This window comes from Macaca nemestrina, chromosome 17, assembly GCF_043159975.1.
Source record: "Macaca nemestrina isolate mMacNem1 chromosome 17, mMacNem.hap1, whole genome shotgun sequence".
Lineage (NCBI taxonomy): Eukaryota > Metazoa > Chordata > Mammalia > Primates > Cercopithecidae > Macaca > Macaca nemestrina.
Window position 1 is genome coordinate 36,330,095 of NC_092141.1, and position 15,860 is coordinate 36,345,954.

At 39.1% G+C, this 15,860-nt stretch overlaps 1 protein-coding gene across 6 annotated transcripts in view; it reads left to right on the forward strand.

Moving 5' to 3' along the window:
• LOC105476745 (EF-hand calcium binding domain 5) overlaps positions 1-15,860 on the forward strand; it is a 177,873-nt gene that overhangs the window by 112,153 nt on the left and 49,860 nt on the right. For all 6 annotated transcript variants that reach the window (XR_011615568.1, XM_011732934.3, XM_011732922.3 and 3 more), the window contains 2 exons: positions 11,855-11,954; positions 13,989-14,930. Coding sequence is in view for 5 of the 6 variants with exons in the window: in XM_011732934.3 (XP_011731236.2) it covers positions 11,855-11,954; positions 13,989-14,930 (1,042 nt within the window). In the remaining variant the exon portion in view is untranslated. The remainder of the gene's footprint in view (positions 1-11,854; positions 11,955-13,988; positions 14,931-15,860) is intronic.

The following is a 15,860-nucleotide window of genomic DNA, read 5'->3' on the forward strand; positions in this document are numbered from 1 at the left end:
CTAAAACAAATACATAAATTTAGCAAGGCTTCAGGATGTAAAAATCAATACATGAAAGTCAATTGGATTTCCACATACTAGCAAAGAAATATTGGAAGATGAAGTTTGTAAATGCCATTTATAATAACATCACACACATGAAATACTTAGAAATAAATTTAACAAAGTATTTGCAAATATCTACAGGCTGAAAACTATGAAATATTGTTAAGAAATGAAAGACCTAAATAATAAGAACGATCCTTTATTGTTTCTGTCAAAGACTATATTAATGAGTCAAAAAATTAAGTATTGTTAGTCCCCAAATTGACTTACAAATCCAACACGATTCCAATCCAAATCCCAGTGAACTTATTTACAGAAATTGACAAACTATTCTGAAATTCGTGTGGCATTTCAAAGGACTCACAACAGCCAAAACAATGTTGACAAAAAATAGACATCACCAAAATTAAAAATTCTGCTCTTTGAAAGATACTAGAATGAAACGACAGCTATAGACTGGGAGAAAATATTTGTGATGCATTTAATGACAAAAGACTTGCATTTTGACCATATAAAGACTCCTACAACTTTATAAAACAACCCAATTTAAAAAATCATGGGCATGCCAGAAAAGAAGATATAGGTATATCCAATAAGCACATGGAAATATGTTCAGTTATTCATCAGATTATAATTAATCTGATCAATTATTTATCAGATAAATAATCATCAATTTTTCATGCAAACTGAAGCCACAGTGAGATAAAAATTAAACCTACTAGAATGAATAAAATTTAAAAGACTGGCAGAGTACAGTGGCTCACGCCTGTAATCTCAGCACTTTGGGAGGCCAAGGTGGGCAGATCAGTTCAAGCTGGGAGTTCAAGACCAGTTTGGCCACCATGGCAAAACCTTGTCTCTACTAAAAATACAAAAATTAGCTGGGCGTAGTGGCCATACCTGTAATCCCAGCTACTGAGTGGCTGAGGCATGAGAATTGCTTGAACCTGGGAGGCGGAGGTTGCAATGAGCCAAGATCACACCACTGCACTCCAGCCTGGGCAACAAAGCAAGACTCTGTCTCACAAGAAAAAAAAAAATCTGATATTCATTATAATTAAAAAGAAAAAAAACTGACAATACCAAGTGTTGGGAAAGATATGGAACAACTTAAATTCTCTTAGATTTCTGGTAGGAATTATACAACCACTTCAAAAACAGTTTTGACAATTTCTTAAAGAGTTCAATATACACTCCCCATATGACCTAGCAATCAGCAATTTCTCTCCTAGATTATGCACCTAAGATAAATGAAATGAAACAAATTAAATCATATAATTAAAACTAAAAGACTTATACGTGACTGTTCTTAGCAGCCTCATTCATAATAGCTTTAAGCTGGAGACGACCCAAATGTCCATCGACTTGTGGATGGATAAACAAATTGTAGTATATTCACACGATGGAATACTACTCAGTAATAAAAGAGAATGAACCACTGATACAATAACACTGATGAATCTCAAAAATATTATTCTAAGTGAAAGAAGGCTGAACCAAAGAATTCGCCATTATTTTATTTATATAAAATTATAGAAAAGGGAAAAGTAATTTACAGCAATAGAAAGCAGATCAGTGGTTTCCTGGGACCATGAGTGAGGGGACTGATTAAGAAGGGACATAAGTGGCCAGGCACGGTGGCTCACGCCTGTAATCCTAGCACTTTGGGAGGCCGAGGCAGGTGGATTGCTGGAGCTCAGGAGTTCAAGACTAGTCTGGGCAACATGGCAAACCCCCTTCTCTATTAAAAATACAAAATATTAGCCAGATGTGGTGGCATGTGCCTGTGGTCCCAGTTACTCAGGAAGCTGAGGCAGGAAAATCACTTGAACCCGGGAGGTGGAGGTTGCAGTGAGCCAAGATTGTGCCACTACACTCCAGCCTGGGCAACAGAGCTAGACTCTGTCTCCAAAAAGAAAAAAAAGAAAGAAAGAAAGAAAAAAAAGAGAGACATAGGGAGCTTCTGGGGATGATGAAACTGTTCTACAGCTTCACTGTGGTGGTACACATGAGTGTATACATTGTCAAAACTCATTGAACTATACACTTAAAATTGGTGCATTTTATTGAATCTATACTTCACTAAAGTTGATTTAAAAAGACAAGAATGGTCTGGGCACAGTGGTTCACACTTGTGAGGGCAATATAGTGAGACCCCCTCTCTACAAAAAATAAACAAAAATTACCAGGGTATCGTGGTGCATGCCTGTAGTCCTATCTACTCAGGAGTCTGAGGCAAGAGGATCAATTGAGTCTAGGAGTTCAAGACCTGCCTGGGCAACATAGTGAGACCTGGTCTCTACAAAAATAAATGAATACATAAATACATAATAAAATTACAAATAAATAAAAAAATAAAAAAAAATTAGCTGAGTGTAGTCGCATGGCACCTGTAGTCCCAGGAGGCTGAGGCAGGAGGATAGCTTGAGCCCAGAAGTTAGAAGATATAGTGAGCTATGATCATGCCACTGCACTCTAGCCTGGGCAACAGAGTGAAACCTTGTCTCAAAGAAAACAAAAACAAAAATGAACAAACTAATCGATAATGATAAATATCAGAATTATCACCACCTTTGGAGGAATTATTGACTAAGAAATAGTAATGGAGCCTTCTGGCAGTGATGAAAATGTGCTATGTCTTTATCCGAGTGGCAAACATTCAGTGAGCTAAACACTTAGGGTTTGCATACCTCGTTGCATATTTGTTACTCCTTAATGAAAATTTTCTTAAAAATAATCACTTACGGTTGCTTGGGATGAAGTGCCTATTAAAGGAAAAGCTTTTGCTGCATTTGGCCATAATTACAATAGTGATGACCCCTGGGGTTGTCAGTGGGTGGGCTTCATCTCACAGTATTAGAGAGGTTATAGAAAGTAAAAGACACGCTCAGGACTTCAAACTCTCAGCTCAAATTGCAGTCAGAAAACCTGATCATTATATAGAAATCTCTATTTCTTATAGCTTCAGGGCAAATATGGATGAAAAATCAGCCCCCAAATAAATGTGACAGAATCCAGATGCAAGTTGAATTCACAGACTTGCCAAATCTTTTACATAAAAGTTAGCACATTAGAAAATAGATGAGACCCTGAAATTTGGAATAGTTACATATGGGTGTACTCGGAGGAATCTGAGACTTGAGCCACAATTCTCCCTAAGCTTTCCTTTGCAGGAGAAGCAATACCTTCTCTCCTGTCTGAGACTATTAGCTTTTCTTTCCTTAGAGATCCTTTAATAACTTGCCTTGGGACAATTAGTTTGCAAGGAGATGTCTGTTTTCTTCACGATCCACCTGTACAACATTCATTGCCTTTAAATCCAAAATTGGAGACTCATCTCAGTATTTCTCCAGGAATACTAGTTCAAAGTCTGTCTTGAAAGATGAGTGTTGGTACTCCAACAGATCAGTAAGTTTTTGCTAATTTCTAGCAGCAGAAAGCTGGGTAATATGTGTGGGAATTGATTATAGTATTTTCAGACTAAGAAGGATAGATATAACTTTGGATTGCCTCAAATTTATCAATATTGGTATACTTTGCAGTATATACTTAGCAGTAATATTTTTGGTTTTAACAATTTTATTGGTAGATTAAATAAAACCTTGACTCAAAGATAGCCTATATTCAATGAGGTTGAGATGCCAGAACCTTCTTGGCTTACTATACAGTAAGAAATCTAAAGGCTTTCAAGATTTCTGAAATTGATTTTTCATATGTAGCCTCTATATGTGCACTTCTACCATATTGCCTAGGACAGCCCAAATGACATTCCCTTGAGAAATAACTAAAGAAATTAACGAGGGGAGCACCAACATCACTAAAAAGTTCTGTGGTAGCTGTCCTGGGGACAATGGTGAGAGTTACTGTCACTGAAGTAAACGCTGTAATTTCAAGGGAAATGATTGTCTTCTAGAGTGACAAAAGATACATGACATTTAACTACCAGAGACAAGGCCCACTAGTCAAAGTTAGTGCTCATAAGTGTAATTAATCATGGTATTTTGATTCAGTCTCAAAGATCCAAGGCCATATTTTAACGGATCCAGTTTGTCTAGGACTCACACTGTGGTTGGTTCCTGAATATATACTTGGAATTACCATAATGAGTAGTGGGAGTTAAAGTGGCCATCTGAATGTTTTCTTGGTGATTACAGTTTCCTTAGGAATTAAATGGATAGGATACCTTCTAAATTATTACTGGATCTACTTACAGAAAAGCACTAACTATAGGTCCAGAAACATGAGTTGAGATACCACAATGGAGAATCTCAGTCTCTCACCCAGATGCCAGACTTAAGTCAGATAGTATACCCAGAACTCTTTGGTTGAAGGGAAGGTTGCGTCTCTTGGGGAAGAATTCTACCAGACTTCCTCAAGTATATATCGTAGATTTTACTCTAGGCTTTACTCAAAGGGCCCGTAGCCATTTATTAGGGTGAATATGCATTGGCAAAGGAATATCACAGACTCAGGGATTACCAGATACTGATTCCAAGTTAACATCAATTCCTAGGATCCCAAAGCACTCCCATGGGCCACTGGGTAAAGTTAGGGTGTATAGATGTCAGACAATAAATGCAATTTTGGTCAAAGGTTATGTCACAGGCCCAATTAATCTATGGACTTAGCTATGGTTATTTCTGGTTCTTGGATGTTTAATTGGAATAGACACACAGCAACCAACAGAATCTTCACATTTGTTCTCCATATTTTGAACGGAGGACTATTATGGTAGGAAGGACCTGGTATTATGGTAACAGAAACTCCTGAACTTTCCCTGTCTGCCAGAATGTTAAAAAAACAAATACATAAGCAGATAACAAAAACAAAAAAAACTCCACAGAGATAGATATGAAAATATATAAAGGATTTAGGGGAAGTAATCCTATCACATTCTTATCTAATTTTCCTGTTTTGTCTATGTAGAAGGTGGAGGATACATCTTTTTTTTTTTTTTTTCTTTTGTGAGACAGTCTTACCCTGTTGCCCAGGCTGGAGTACAGTTGCACGATTTCAGTTCACTGCAACATCCACCTCTTGGGTTTGAGCGATTCTCCTACCTCAGCCTCCCAAGTAGCTGGGATGCGTGCCACCATGCCTTCTAATTTTATGTTTTTAGTAGAGATGGGGTTTCACCATGTTAGCCAGGCTGCTCTCAAACTCCTGACCTCAGGTGATCCGCCTGCCCCAGCATCCCAAAGTGCTGGGATTACAGGCATGAGCCGCTGCACCCAGCCTACATCTTGAAGAATGTAGATTACTGTGGTTCTATTTATGTGGCTATTCCAGGTGTGGAATCTTTACTGAACCAAATTGACATAGCTCTCTCATTCACAACAACTATTGGTCTGGCAAATGCTGTTTTCTCTAGAGAAGTTTACAAGGACCAAAAGAATTGATTTCACCTGTCAAGAATAGCAATACTTTTCACTGCATTCTCTTAGGGCAAAGGCAGTTCTTCTTTTCTGTATTGTAATCTAGTATACATAGACTTTGATTGTATTGACATATCACAGAACATTACATAGGTCCATGATATCCATCATGATGATTGGACTTGATTAGCTGAAAGCAGCATTAGATGCCTTGGTAAAGTAGCATTAGATGTCTTGGTAAGTAAGCTAATGTGTGTCAGAGGATGGGAGATAAGCCCCATAAAAATACAGGTTTATGGTCTTGTTAACATTTTTACTTTGGGAGGCCGAGGCGGGCGGATCACGAGGTCAAGAAACGAGACTACCCTGGCCAACATGGTGAAACCCTGTCTCTACTAAAAATACAAAAGTTAGCTGGGTGTGGTGGCATGCGCCTGTAGTCCCAGCTACTCGGGAGGCTGAGGCAGAAGAATTGCTTGAACCCGGGAGGCGGAGATCGCAACTCCGTCTCAAAAAGAAAAAAGAAATTTTAGCAGTCCAGTAGTTCCAGGTGTAGGGTAAATTGTTGTACCGTGTGCCACCTACCACTAAAAAAGAGGCACAATGCCTATTGGATCTTTTTTATATTTTAAAAACAATTGTTGCCACATTTGCATGTGCTGCTTTTATGAATTAACTGAGCACATTTGTGTGTGTTACTTTTATGCATTAAATGAGTCATCAGCTTCCAGAGTGGGTCCCAGAGAAAGAAAAGGCTTTGTAGGCTTTTCTAAACTGCAGTGCAAAAACTCTTCTTTACTTTGTGCCTTATTATATAGAAGATCCTACAGTATTTAGAGGAAATATGGCAATTTGGAATTGCATTTGGAATGCTGTGGCAATTCAAACAATAAAATCATATTGTAGTTCCCTTGAGTTTTGGAGCAAAGCTCTACCCTCTACTCAAGTTTGTGATTCTCTTTGAGAAAGTCCTCCTGTGTGTTTTTTTATTCCAATAATTCATAAAACTGTATACTTAGGTTTTATGCACTTTTCTGTTTATAGGGTATATATATATTTTAAAAGGTTTAGTTAAAAAAAATTTAGTTGGGAAAAAGTTTCAAATATAGCAAAAATAGTTACAAATGAAAAACAAGTTGGGGAGAATTTCCCTGATTTTTTTAACTTTTATTTAATTAATTAACTAATTTTATTTTTTGAGACAGGGTCTCACTTTGTCACCCAAGCTGGAGTGCAGTGGTGGGATCTCGGCTCACTGCAGCCTCCACCTCCCAGGCTTAAGCCATCCTCCCACCTCAGCCTCCTTAGTAGCTGGGACTACAGGCATGTGCCACCATACCCAGTTAATTTTTTTATTTTTCGTAGAGATGGGATTTTGCCACATTGCCCAGGCTGGTCCAAACTCCTGAGCTCAAGTTATCTGCCCACCTCAGCCTCCCAAAGTGCTGGAACTACAGGTGTGCACCACCTGCCCGGACAACTTTTATTTTAGACTCAGGGGTACTTGTATGGGTTTGTTATATAGGTAAATTGTGTGACATGGGGGTTTGATATACATATTATTTCGCCACCCAGATAATAAGCACAGTACCCTACAAGTAGTTTTGTGACACTCTCCGTCCTCCCTCCACTGACCCTCAGGTAGGCCTCAGTGTCTGTTCCCTTCTTTCTGTCCATATGTACTCAGTGTTTAGCGCCCACTTATAAGTGGAAACATGTTGGTATTTGGTTTTCTGTTCCTGTGTTAGTTCACTTAGGATTATGGCCTCCAGCTCCATCCATGTTGCTGCAAATGACATAATCTCATTCTTCTTATGACTGCATAGAATTCCATGGTGCATATGTACCACATTTTCTGTTACTTTTTTTTTTTTTTTTTTTTTTTTTTTTTTGAGACGGAGTCTCGCTCTGTCGCCCAGGCTGGAGTGCAGTGGCGCGATCTCGGCTCACTGCAAGCTCCGCCTCCTGGGTTTACGCCATTCTCCTGCCTCAGCCTCCTGAGTAGCTGGGACTACAGGCGCCCGCCACCGCGCCCGGCTAATTTTTTTTTTGTATTTTTAGTAGAGACGGGGTTTCACCGTGGTCTCGATCTCCTGACCTTGTGATCCGCCCGCCTCGGCCTCCCAAAGTGCTGGGATTACAGGCGTGAGCCACCGCGCCCGGCTTTTTTTTTTGGAGACAAGGCCTCACTCTGTCACCTAGGCTGAGTGTAGTGTGATCACAGGTCACTGCAACTCAGACTCAAGCGATCCTCCCACCTCAGCCTCAGGACTAGCTAGGACTACAGGTACATACCACCATGCCAGGTAATTTTTTCTGTTTCTGTAGAGATGGTAACTCACCGTGTTACCCAGAGCTGCTCTTGAACTCCTCAGCTCAAGTGATCCTCCCTCTTCAGCCTCCCAAACTGTTGGGATTACAGGCATGAACCACTGCGCTTGGCTTGTACCACATTTTCTTTATACGGTCTACCATCGGTTCATATTTAGGTTGGTTTCCATGTCTTTGCTATTGTGAATAGTGCTGCAATGAATATACATGTGCATGTGTCTTTATGGTAGAACAATTTATATCCCTTTGGATATATACCCAATAATAGGCTTGCTGGGCCAAATGGCAATTCTGCTGTGAGTTCTTTGAGAAATCACCGAACAGTTTTCACAATGGCTGAACTAATTTACATTCTACCAACAGTGTATAAGCATTCCCTTTTTTCTGCAACCTTGCCAGCATCTGTTATTTTTTGACTTTTTAATAATAGCCATTCTGACTGGTGTGAGATGTATCTCATTGTGGTTTTGATTTGCATTTCGCTAATGATTAGCGATGTTGAGCATTTTTTCATATGCTTGTTGGCTGCGCGTATGTCTTCTTCTTCATCTTTTTTTTTTTTTTTCCTGAGACAGGATCTCATTCTGTCATTCAGGCTGGAGTGCAGTGGCACGATCACGGTTCACTGCAGCCTCAACCTCCTGGGCTTGAGCGATCCTCCTACCTCAGCCTCCCAAGTAGCTGGGACTATAAGCCACGCCACCAGGCCCAGATAATTTTTGTAGAGATGGGGTTTCACTATGTTGTCTAAGCTAGTCTCAAATTCCTGGGTTCAAGTGATCTGCCAGGCCTCCCAGAGTGCAGTGATTACAGGCACCAGCCATGTATGTCTTCTCATGAAAATTGTATATTCAGGTCGGGTGTAAACAGAGTGAACAGACAAACAAATGGGAGATAGTTTATTTTGCTGTGCAGGAGCTTATTTTTAAAATAAACTTATATTAATTAAAATAGCTTTGGCTTTGGTACTGGAATAGACAAATCAGTGGAACAGAATATTAGATCTGGCATCAGATGCAAGAGCATGTGGGAATTTAGTATATAACGCAGGTGGCAATATAAATCATTGGGAAAAGAAGTAATCAATGAGTTATGCTAGGACAATTAATTTTCCATATTGGGAAAAATATAAAAGTAGATTCCACCCTCATTAATGAAGAAAAGTGAGTTCTGTCTAATTAGAAACCTAGATGTGGAAAACAAAATTTTTAAAATTTTAGAAGCAGCCAAGTGTGGTGGCTCATACCTGTAATCCCAGCGACTCCTGCTGAGGCAGGAGGATTGCTTGAGACCAGGAATTTGAGGATGCAGTGAGCTATGATCATGCCACTGTACTCCAGTCTGGGTTACAGAGTGAGACCCTGTCTCAAAAAAAAGGAAAAAAGAAAAAAGAAAATTTAGAGCATATATTTGGAACTTAAAATGGTTTGTGCTTATTTGGAGTATTCCTTAGGAGCATTCCTTAGTGAGACCCTGTCTTAAAAAGTTTTAGAAGTGGCCGGGCGCGGTGGCTCACGCCTGTAATCCCAGCACTTTGGGAGGCCGAGGCGGGCGGATCACAAGGTCAGGAGATCGAGACCACGGTGAAACCCCGTCTCTACTAAAAATACAAAAAATTAGCCGGGCGCGGTGGCGGGCGCCTGTAGTCCCAGCTACTCAGGAGGCTGAGGCAGGAGAATGGTAAACCCAGGAGGCGGAGCTTGCAGTGAGCCGAGATCGCGCCACTGCACTCCAGCCTGGGCGACAGAGCGAGACTCCGTCTCAAAAGAAAAAAACAAACAAACAAACAAACAAACAAAAAAAAAACCAGAAAAACAAAAAGTTTTAGAAGCAGCAAGCCATGGTGACTCACACCTGGCTGCTTCTAAAATTTTTTAAATTTTGTTTTCCACAGCTAGGTTTCTGATCAGATAGAACTCACTTTTCTCATTAATGAGGGTGGGATCTACTTTTATGTTTTTCCCAATATGAAAAAGTAATTGTCCCAATATCATTCACTGATTTTTTACTGTATATCAAAGAGAAATGATTTATATGTTTGACTACCTCAAAATTAATGTATATCCTCAAAATTAATGGATAACATTGATATGGCTAAACTCACCAAAAGTTAAATTGAAAGATGAGATAAACTGGGGAAAAATATTTGCTATGTAAATAAAAGAATGGTCATTCTCAAAATTTTACAAATCCATAAGAAGTAGACAACTGGGTGGAGCGCAGTGGCTCACACCTGTAATCCCAGCACTTTGGGAGGCCGAGGTGGGCGGATCATGAGGTCAGGAGATCGAGACCATCTTGGCTAACACGGTGAAACTGCATCTCTACTAAAAAGACAAAAAGTTTAGCCAGGCGTGCTGGCAGGCATCTGTAGCCCCAGCTACTCGGGAGGCTGAGGCAGGAGAATCGCTTGAACCCAGGAGGTGGAGGTTGCAGTGAGCCGAGATCGCACCACTGTACTCCAGCCTGGAAACAGAGTGGGACTCCATCTCAAAAAAAGAAATATGCAACTGGTCCCAACTGAAAAATGAGAAAAGGATATGAAAAAGCCATTCATAGAAGATGAAAAACCCAAACATATAATAAGCACATGAGAATATATTAAATCTCACTAGTAATCAGGGAAATGCAAATTGATAATAATGATACCATTTTTATCTATCAGATTAGAAAAAATAATAAACTCTAATAATATCAAGCATTGATGTAGATATGGAGAAATAATACTGTCATTCAATGCTGGCAAGAATGTAAATTGGTATTAACATTTTGTGAAGCAATTTGGCTATAACTAATAAAGTTGAAAGTGTATATATTATACAATCCAGTAATTCCACTTCTAGTTATTTACCCTAGAGAAATGTTTGCATATGTACACAAGGAGCTGTGTATAAGGATATCTATCGCAGCATTATGTTGATATCAAAATACTAAAAATAATGAAAACGCCCATCAATAGAGGAGTTTTTTTTTATTATTATTATGGTGTTTTCATATTACAGAATGCCTTATTGCAGTTAAAAAGAATAAAATATATTTCTTTACAGATATGAATTAGATCTCAATGTTAAGTAAATAAAAGCAATTTGAAGAAAGACATATGTACTGTATCAGGTTTTTTTTTTTGTTTTTGTTTTTTTTTAGATGGAGTTTTGCTCTTATTGCCCAGGCTAGAGTGCAATGGCATGATCTCTGCTCACTGCAACCTCCGCCTCCTGGGTTCAAGTGATTCTCCTGCCTCAGCCTCCCGAGTAGATGGGATTACAGGCACCCATCACCATGCCTGGCTAATTTTTGTATTTTTAGTAGAGACAGGGTTTCTCCATGTTGGTCAGGCTGGTCTTGAACTCCCAACCTTAGGTGATCCACCCACCTCGGCCTCCCAAAGTGCTGGGATTACAGTCATGAGCCATCGTGCCTGGCCGATATCAGGTATTTTTGTTTTTGTTTTTGAGACAAGGTCTTGCTCTGTCAGCCAGGCTGGAGTGCAGTGACATGATCATAGCTCATTGCAAATCAAGCAATCCTCTGGCCTCAGCCTCTGGAGTCGCTAGGACTACAGGTGTGCACCACTATGCCTGGCTAATTTTTTACTTTTTGAAGCAATGGGGGTCTCACTGTGTTGCTATATCGGACTTTTTAAAGCACATACACAAAATGTTAACAATTATTATTTCTAGGTGTTGGGAACACATATGTTAATTCTATCATTTTCTATATTCTATTATTAAAAAGCTTTTCAAAAATAACAATGGAAAAAGAACAAGTAGGGTGCAGTTAATTGTTTCAAGTGACATACTCAGGTCAGGTAAGATAAGAACTGAACATTATACATTGGATTTAGCCATCAATAAGTCAGTCACAAATAGTTCTTAAACATTTACTAAGTAGAGGTCATTTTGACATGTCATAGAATGAGAAAGTAGAGTATAAGCCTAAAGGCAAGATATAACTTTCCTGATTTTGATGCTGCAGCTTTTACTTACACGATAATGATTGTTGTGGTGGTAGTGATGATGAAAGCTTCAATAAGCCACGTTCCAACTGCATAAAAATCTTAAATCTCCTGTAACAACTAATCACAAACTTTCTTCTTTGCTTAGGTAGGGTTTTTGGATCGGCAGAGGACATTGGCCTTGCTGGAATTGTTCTATGACCATAGTTCACAAATGCTTAGGAGTTTACTTCGAAACCCGCGACAATGTAAGTGCCACTCAGAGGGAGTATGTTCAAGCTGAAGTGTCACTTGATATGTACTGATATGATACACTGATATGATAACACAAGATTATTCTACCACCATGGAATCCCTTCACATAATAGCTCTCTTAGATCATGATAACTGTATCTAGTTGTTTATTTCCTCCACAAAATTCACTCTTCATCACAACTAGATGTATTTTTCACCACAGTGCAATACTCAAAAATTTTATATCAGAACTCAGTGAGAACTCAATTTTAAATTCATGCAAATGAAGAAGTGCTCTAGTGACAGTCTGAATGTTTTGGAAATTAAGTTTGTAATGGTAATTCCATTTTATCAACAAAAAAATTTTTTTGAGACAGAATCTTACTCTTCTTGCCCAGGCTGGAGTGCAGTGGCATGATCATGACTCACTGCAGCCTCAACCTCCCAGGTGGGAGATGATTCTCCCACCTCAGCCCCCTGAGTAGCTGGGACTACAGGTGTATACCACCATGCCCAGCTAATTTTTTGTATTTTTAATAGAGAGAGGGTTTCACCCTGTTTCCAAGGATAGTCTCAAATGCCTGGGTGCTGGGATTATATGTGTAAACCCCTGCACCCAATACCCAACTTAAAATTATAAGATTTATAAGAATAATATTTCCTTTTCCCAAGCATTTTTACTTGTGTACCTTTACTTATACAGTAAAATGTCCTTTTATGTTATTTCCAAGACAAATAGAATTATGGGGTTTATTTTTATTTTATTTTACTTTTTCAGAGATGGGGTCTTGCTATGTTGCCCAGGCTGGCTTCAAACTCCTGGGATCCAGCAATCCTCCTGCCTCAGGCTCCAGAGTAGTCAGGACTACAGGCATGTGCCACTGTGCTCAGCTTTTTTCATTTTTTTTTTAAAGAGAAGGTATCGTACTGGCTGAGTTTCTCAAAGAATGTCTTTTTTTTTTTTTTTTTTTTTTTTTGAGACAGAGTCTTACTCTGTTGCCCAGGCTGGAGTGCAATGGCGCAATCTCAGCTAACTGCAACCTCTGTCTCCCGGGTTCAAGCGATTATCCCTGCCTTATCCTCCCAAGTATCTGGGATTACAGGTGCCCGCCACTACACGCAGCTATTTTTTTTTGTATTTTTAGTAGAGACGGGGTTTCACCATGTTGGGCAGGCTGATCTCAAACTCCTGACCTCAGGTATCCACCTGCCTTGGCTCCCAAAGTGCTGGGATTACAGGCATTGAGCCACCACACCTGGCCAAGAATGTCAATATTTTATTTTTGTGTGAAGATTTATTACTTGGATACTTACAAATCTGTGGGTGATATACTTGGAGTATTTCTGAAAATTGTGAGAATCACAATTTTATAGCTTACCACTACTGTTTTGGGAGAAACGGGGACAGTCTTGTGGCATGATTTCCACTCTTTATAGTACAGACACCAGGGTTTTATTGTAGTTGTTTAACAGTGGGATTCTGTGAATACTATCCAGTCTTTCCCTAGTATTCTGTTCCAGGTGCCCATATAAGTTGTAGAGGAAAATAACTGAGGAATGAAGAACATAGAAGAGGGAAAGAGATAGGGGGGAAAATGAATGCTGGAAAAATATAGCCTCAGTGAAAGATTGTCATGGATAAAGACTTGCTTTTTATATTGCAGATATTGAAAATATATTTGAGATGAAAGATGTGTCCCCTTTCCCATCCCTATGCGATGCTTATTGTAGGGGACTACAAAGGTAGAGGACAAATTCTATTGGCCTTGGCAGTCTAAGCAACACTCCAAGTAGCAAAAGGAGAATCCTGTTTATTTCCAAAATCACACCTTTTAGGAAGGGATGATTTCTAACTTAGTAGTATAAGTTCTTTTGGATACCTTTTTACTTTTTATTGTGTTGCAACCAAAGATAACTGATATTTATTTAGAGCAATAGGTCTATATTACAATCTCTGTGCTCAATGCTTTTCTTTGCATTAATTTAATAGCTCTAATTCTGCATTATAAGATCAATGGTTTAAGTGAATATTTTGTTTTCTGCATTAGGGCCATTCATTGAATTTGAAGAGATAAACTTGACTGAGTTGTGGGGAGACATGGATAATCAGAAACACATTTATGAAGGTTTTGACGAAGTGCTCTTAGAGATGAATACATTACTTTCTGCAAAACATGCTAGCAAAACCCAAAGTAAATTATTAGAAAGTCCAGATCAACCTAAACTTGATGAACAGAGAACATCAACAACACCACCAAACCCACCAGAACAGTGGAGAGGAGTAACTGCAGAACAAGGACCACAAAGAATTTCAACTGAAGAACAAGGCAAAAAGTCAACTGCAGAACAAGAACTGTACACAGAATCAGTAATAGAACCAGGAACCCACACAGAGTCAACTCTAGAACAAGAGTCAAGTAGAGGGTTAGTAACAGAACAAGAAACACACAGAGAGTCAACTACAGAACAAGGACAGCAAAAAGGGTCAATAGAAGGACAAGGACCACGCAGAGTGTCAGTTTCAGAACAAGGGGCACGCAGAGAGTCAGTTGCAGAACAGCCGTCACGCAGAGAGTCTATTGCAGAACAGGGGTCACGCAGAGAGTCAGTTGCAGAACAGGGGTCACGCAGAGAGTCAACTGCAGAAAAAGATCGACGCAAAGGGTCAGTAGCAGAACAAGGATCACGCAGAATGTCAACTGCAGAACAGGAATCACTCAGAGAGTCAATAATAGAAGAACCATACCAAAAATCAGAACAAGCACCTTATGGAGAGATAATTTCAGAAGAGCAAAAAGACTCAACTTCACAATCAAGAAAAGATAGTATCTTAAAAAGTACAAAATATGGGGAGCCTATACCCTCTGAGTACATTGAAGTCCCTCTACAGGAAAAGAGGTCTTGGGAACAAGCATATGAAGAGGAAGTATTCCTGAGTTCTGAACTGCAAGAGGAAGTTCCAACATTAAGTAGAAAAGATCACTTTTCAGGTAGTAATGCAGTTCTTCTACAACATCGGCTCCCTGTTTCATGGAATGGTTTTTAAAGTCTTTTCAGAAAATACTCATTTAAGTCCGAATTTTTTTTCTGGCATATCAGGTCATGCAAATCTCAGGCATATTTTGCTGCTCAACATGAGTCTAGACCTTGAACAATAATCAATTAAGTTAATTACATTCACCAGTGAAATGCAAACCAGAATGTCTCTATTGTCAATTTACGTATAATTTCCATTGTACTAGATTATAGAAGTGTTTTAATTGGGTTTCTGGAAAGGTAGGAGAAGCCCTTTTGTTTTAAATGTAATGTCTGATACTAGAAACCATTTTAAAATTTTTCTTTTATTTCAACTGTAAATGGGTCTCACTTTTTTCAGTTAAATATAAAATATATGTTCTAGAAGAGTTTCTGAAAGTCATATTTAAGACAGAATGCACCCTGAATTTCAAATATTTATTCTCATGTCTTTGGTCAGAATTTAGGCATACAGTAGTTCTCCCTTATCCATGGTTTTGCTTTCCACAGTTTCAGTAAACCGCAATCAACCACAGTCAGAAAGTATTACATGGAAATTCTAGAAATAAACAATTCATACATTTTAAATTGTGCACCATTCTGAGTAGTATAATGAAATCTTGCACCTTTTGTTCAGTATGTCCATGTTGTCTATGTTACCTGCTCATTAGTCACTTAATAGCTGCTGGATTATCAGATTGTCATTATGTTGCAGTACTCTTGTTCAAGTAACCCTTATTTTACCTAATAATGGCTCCAGTCACAAGAGTAATGATGCTGGCAATTTGGATATGCCAAAGAGAAGGCATAAAGTGCTACCTTTGAAGTGAAAATGTGAAAGTTCTCAGCTGGGCACGGTGGCTCATGCCTGTAATCCCAGCACTTTGAGAGGCTGAGGCAGGTGG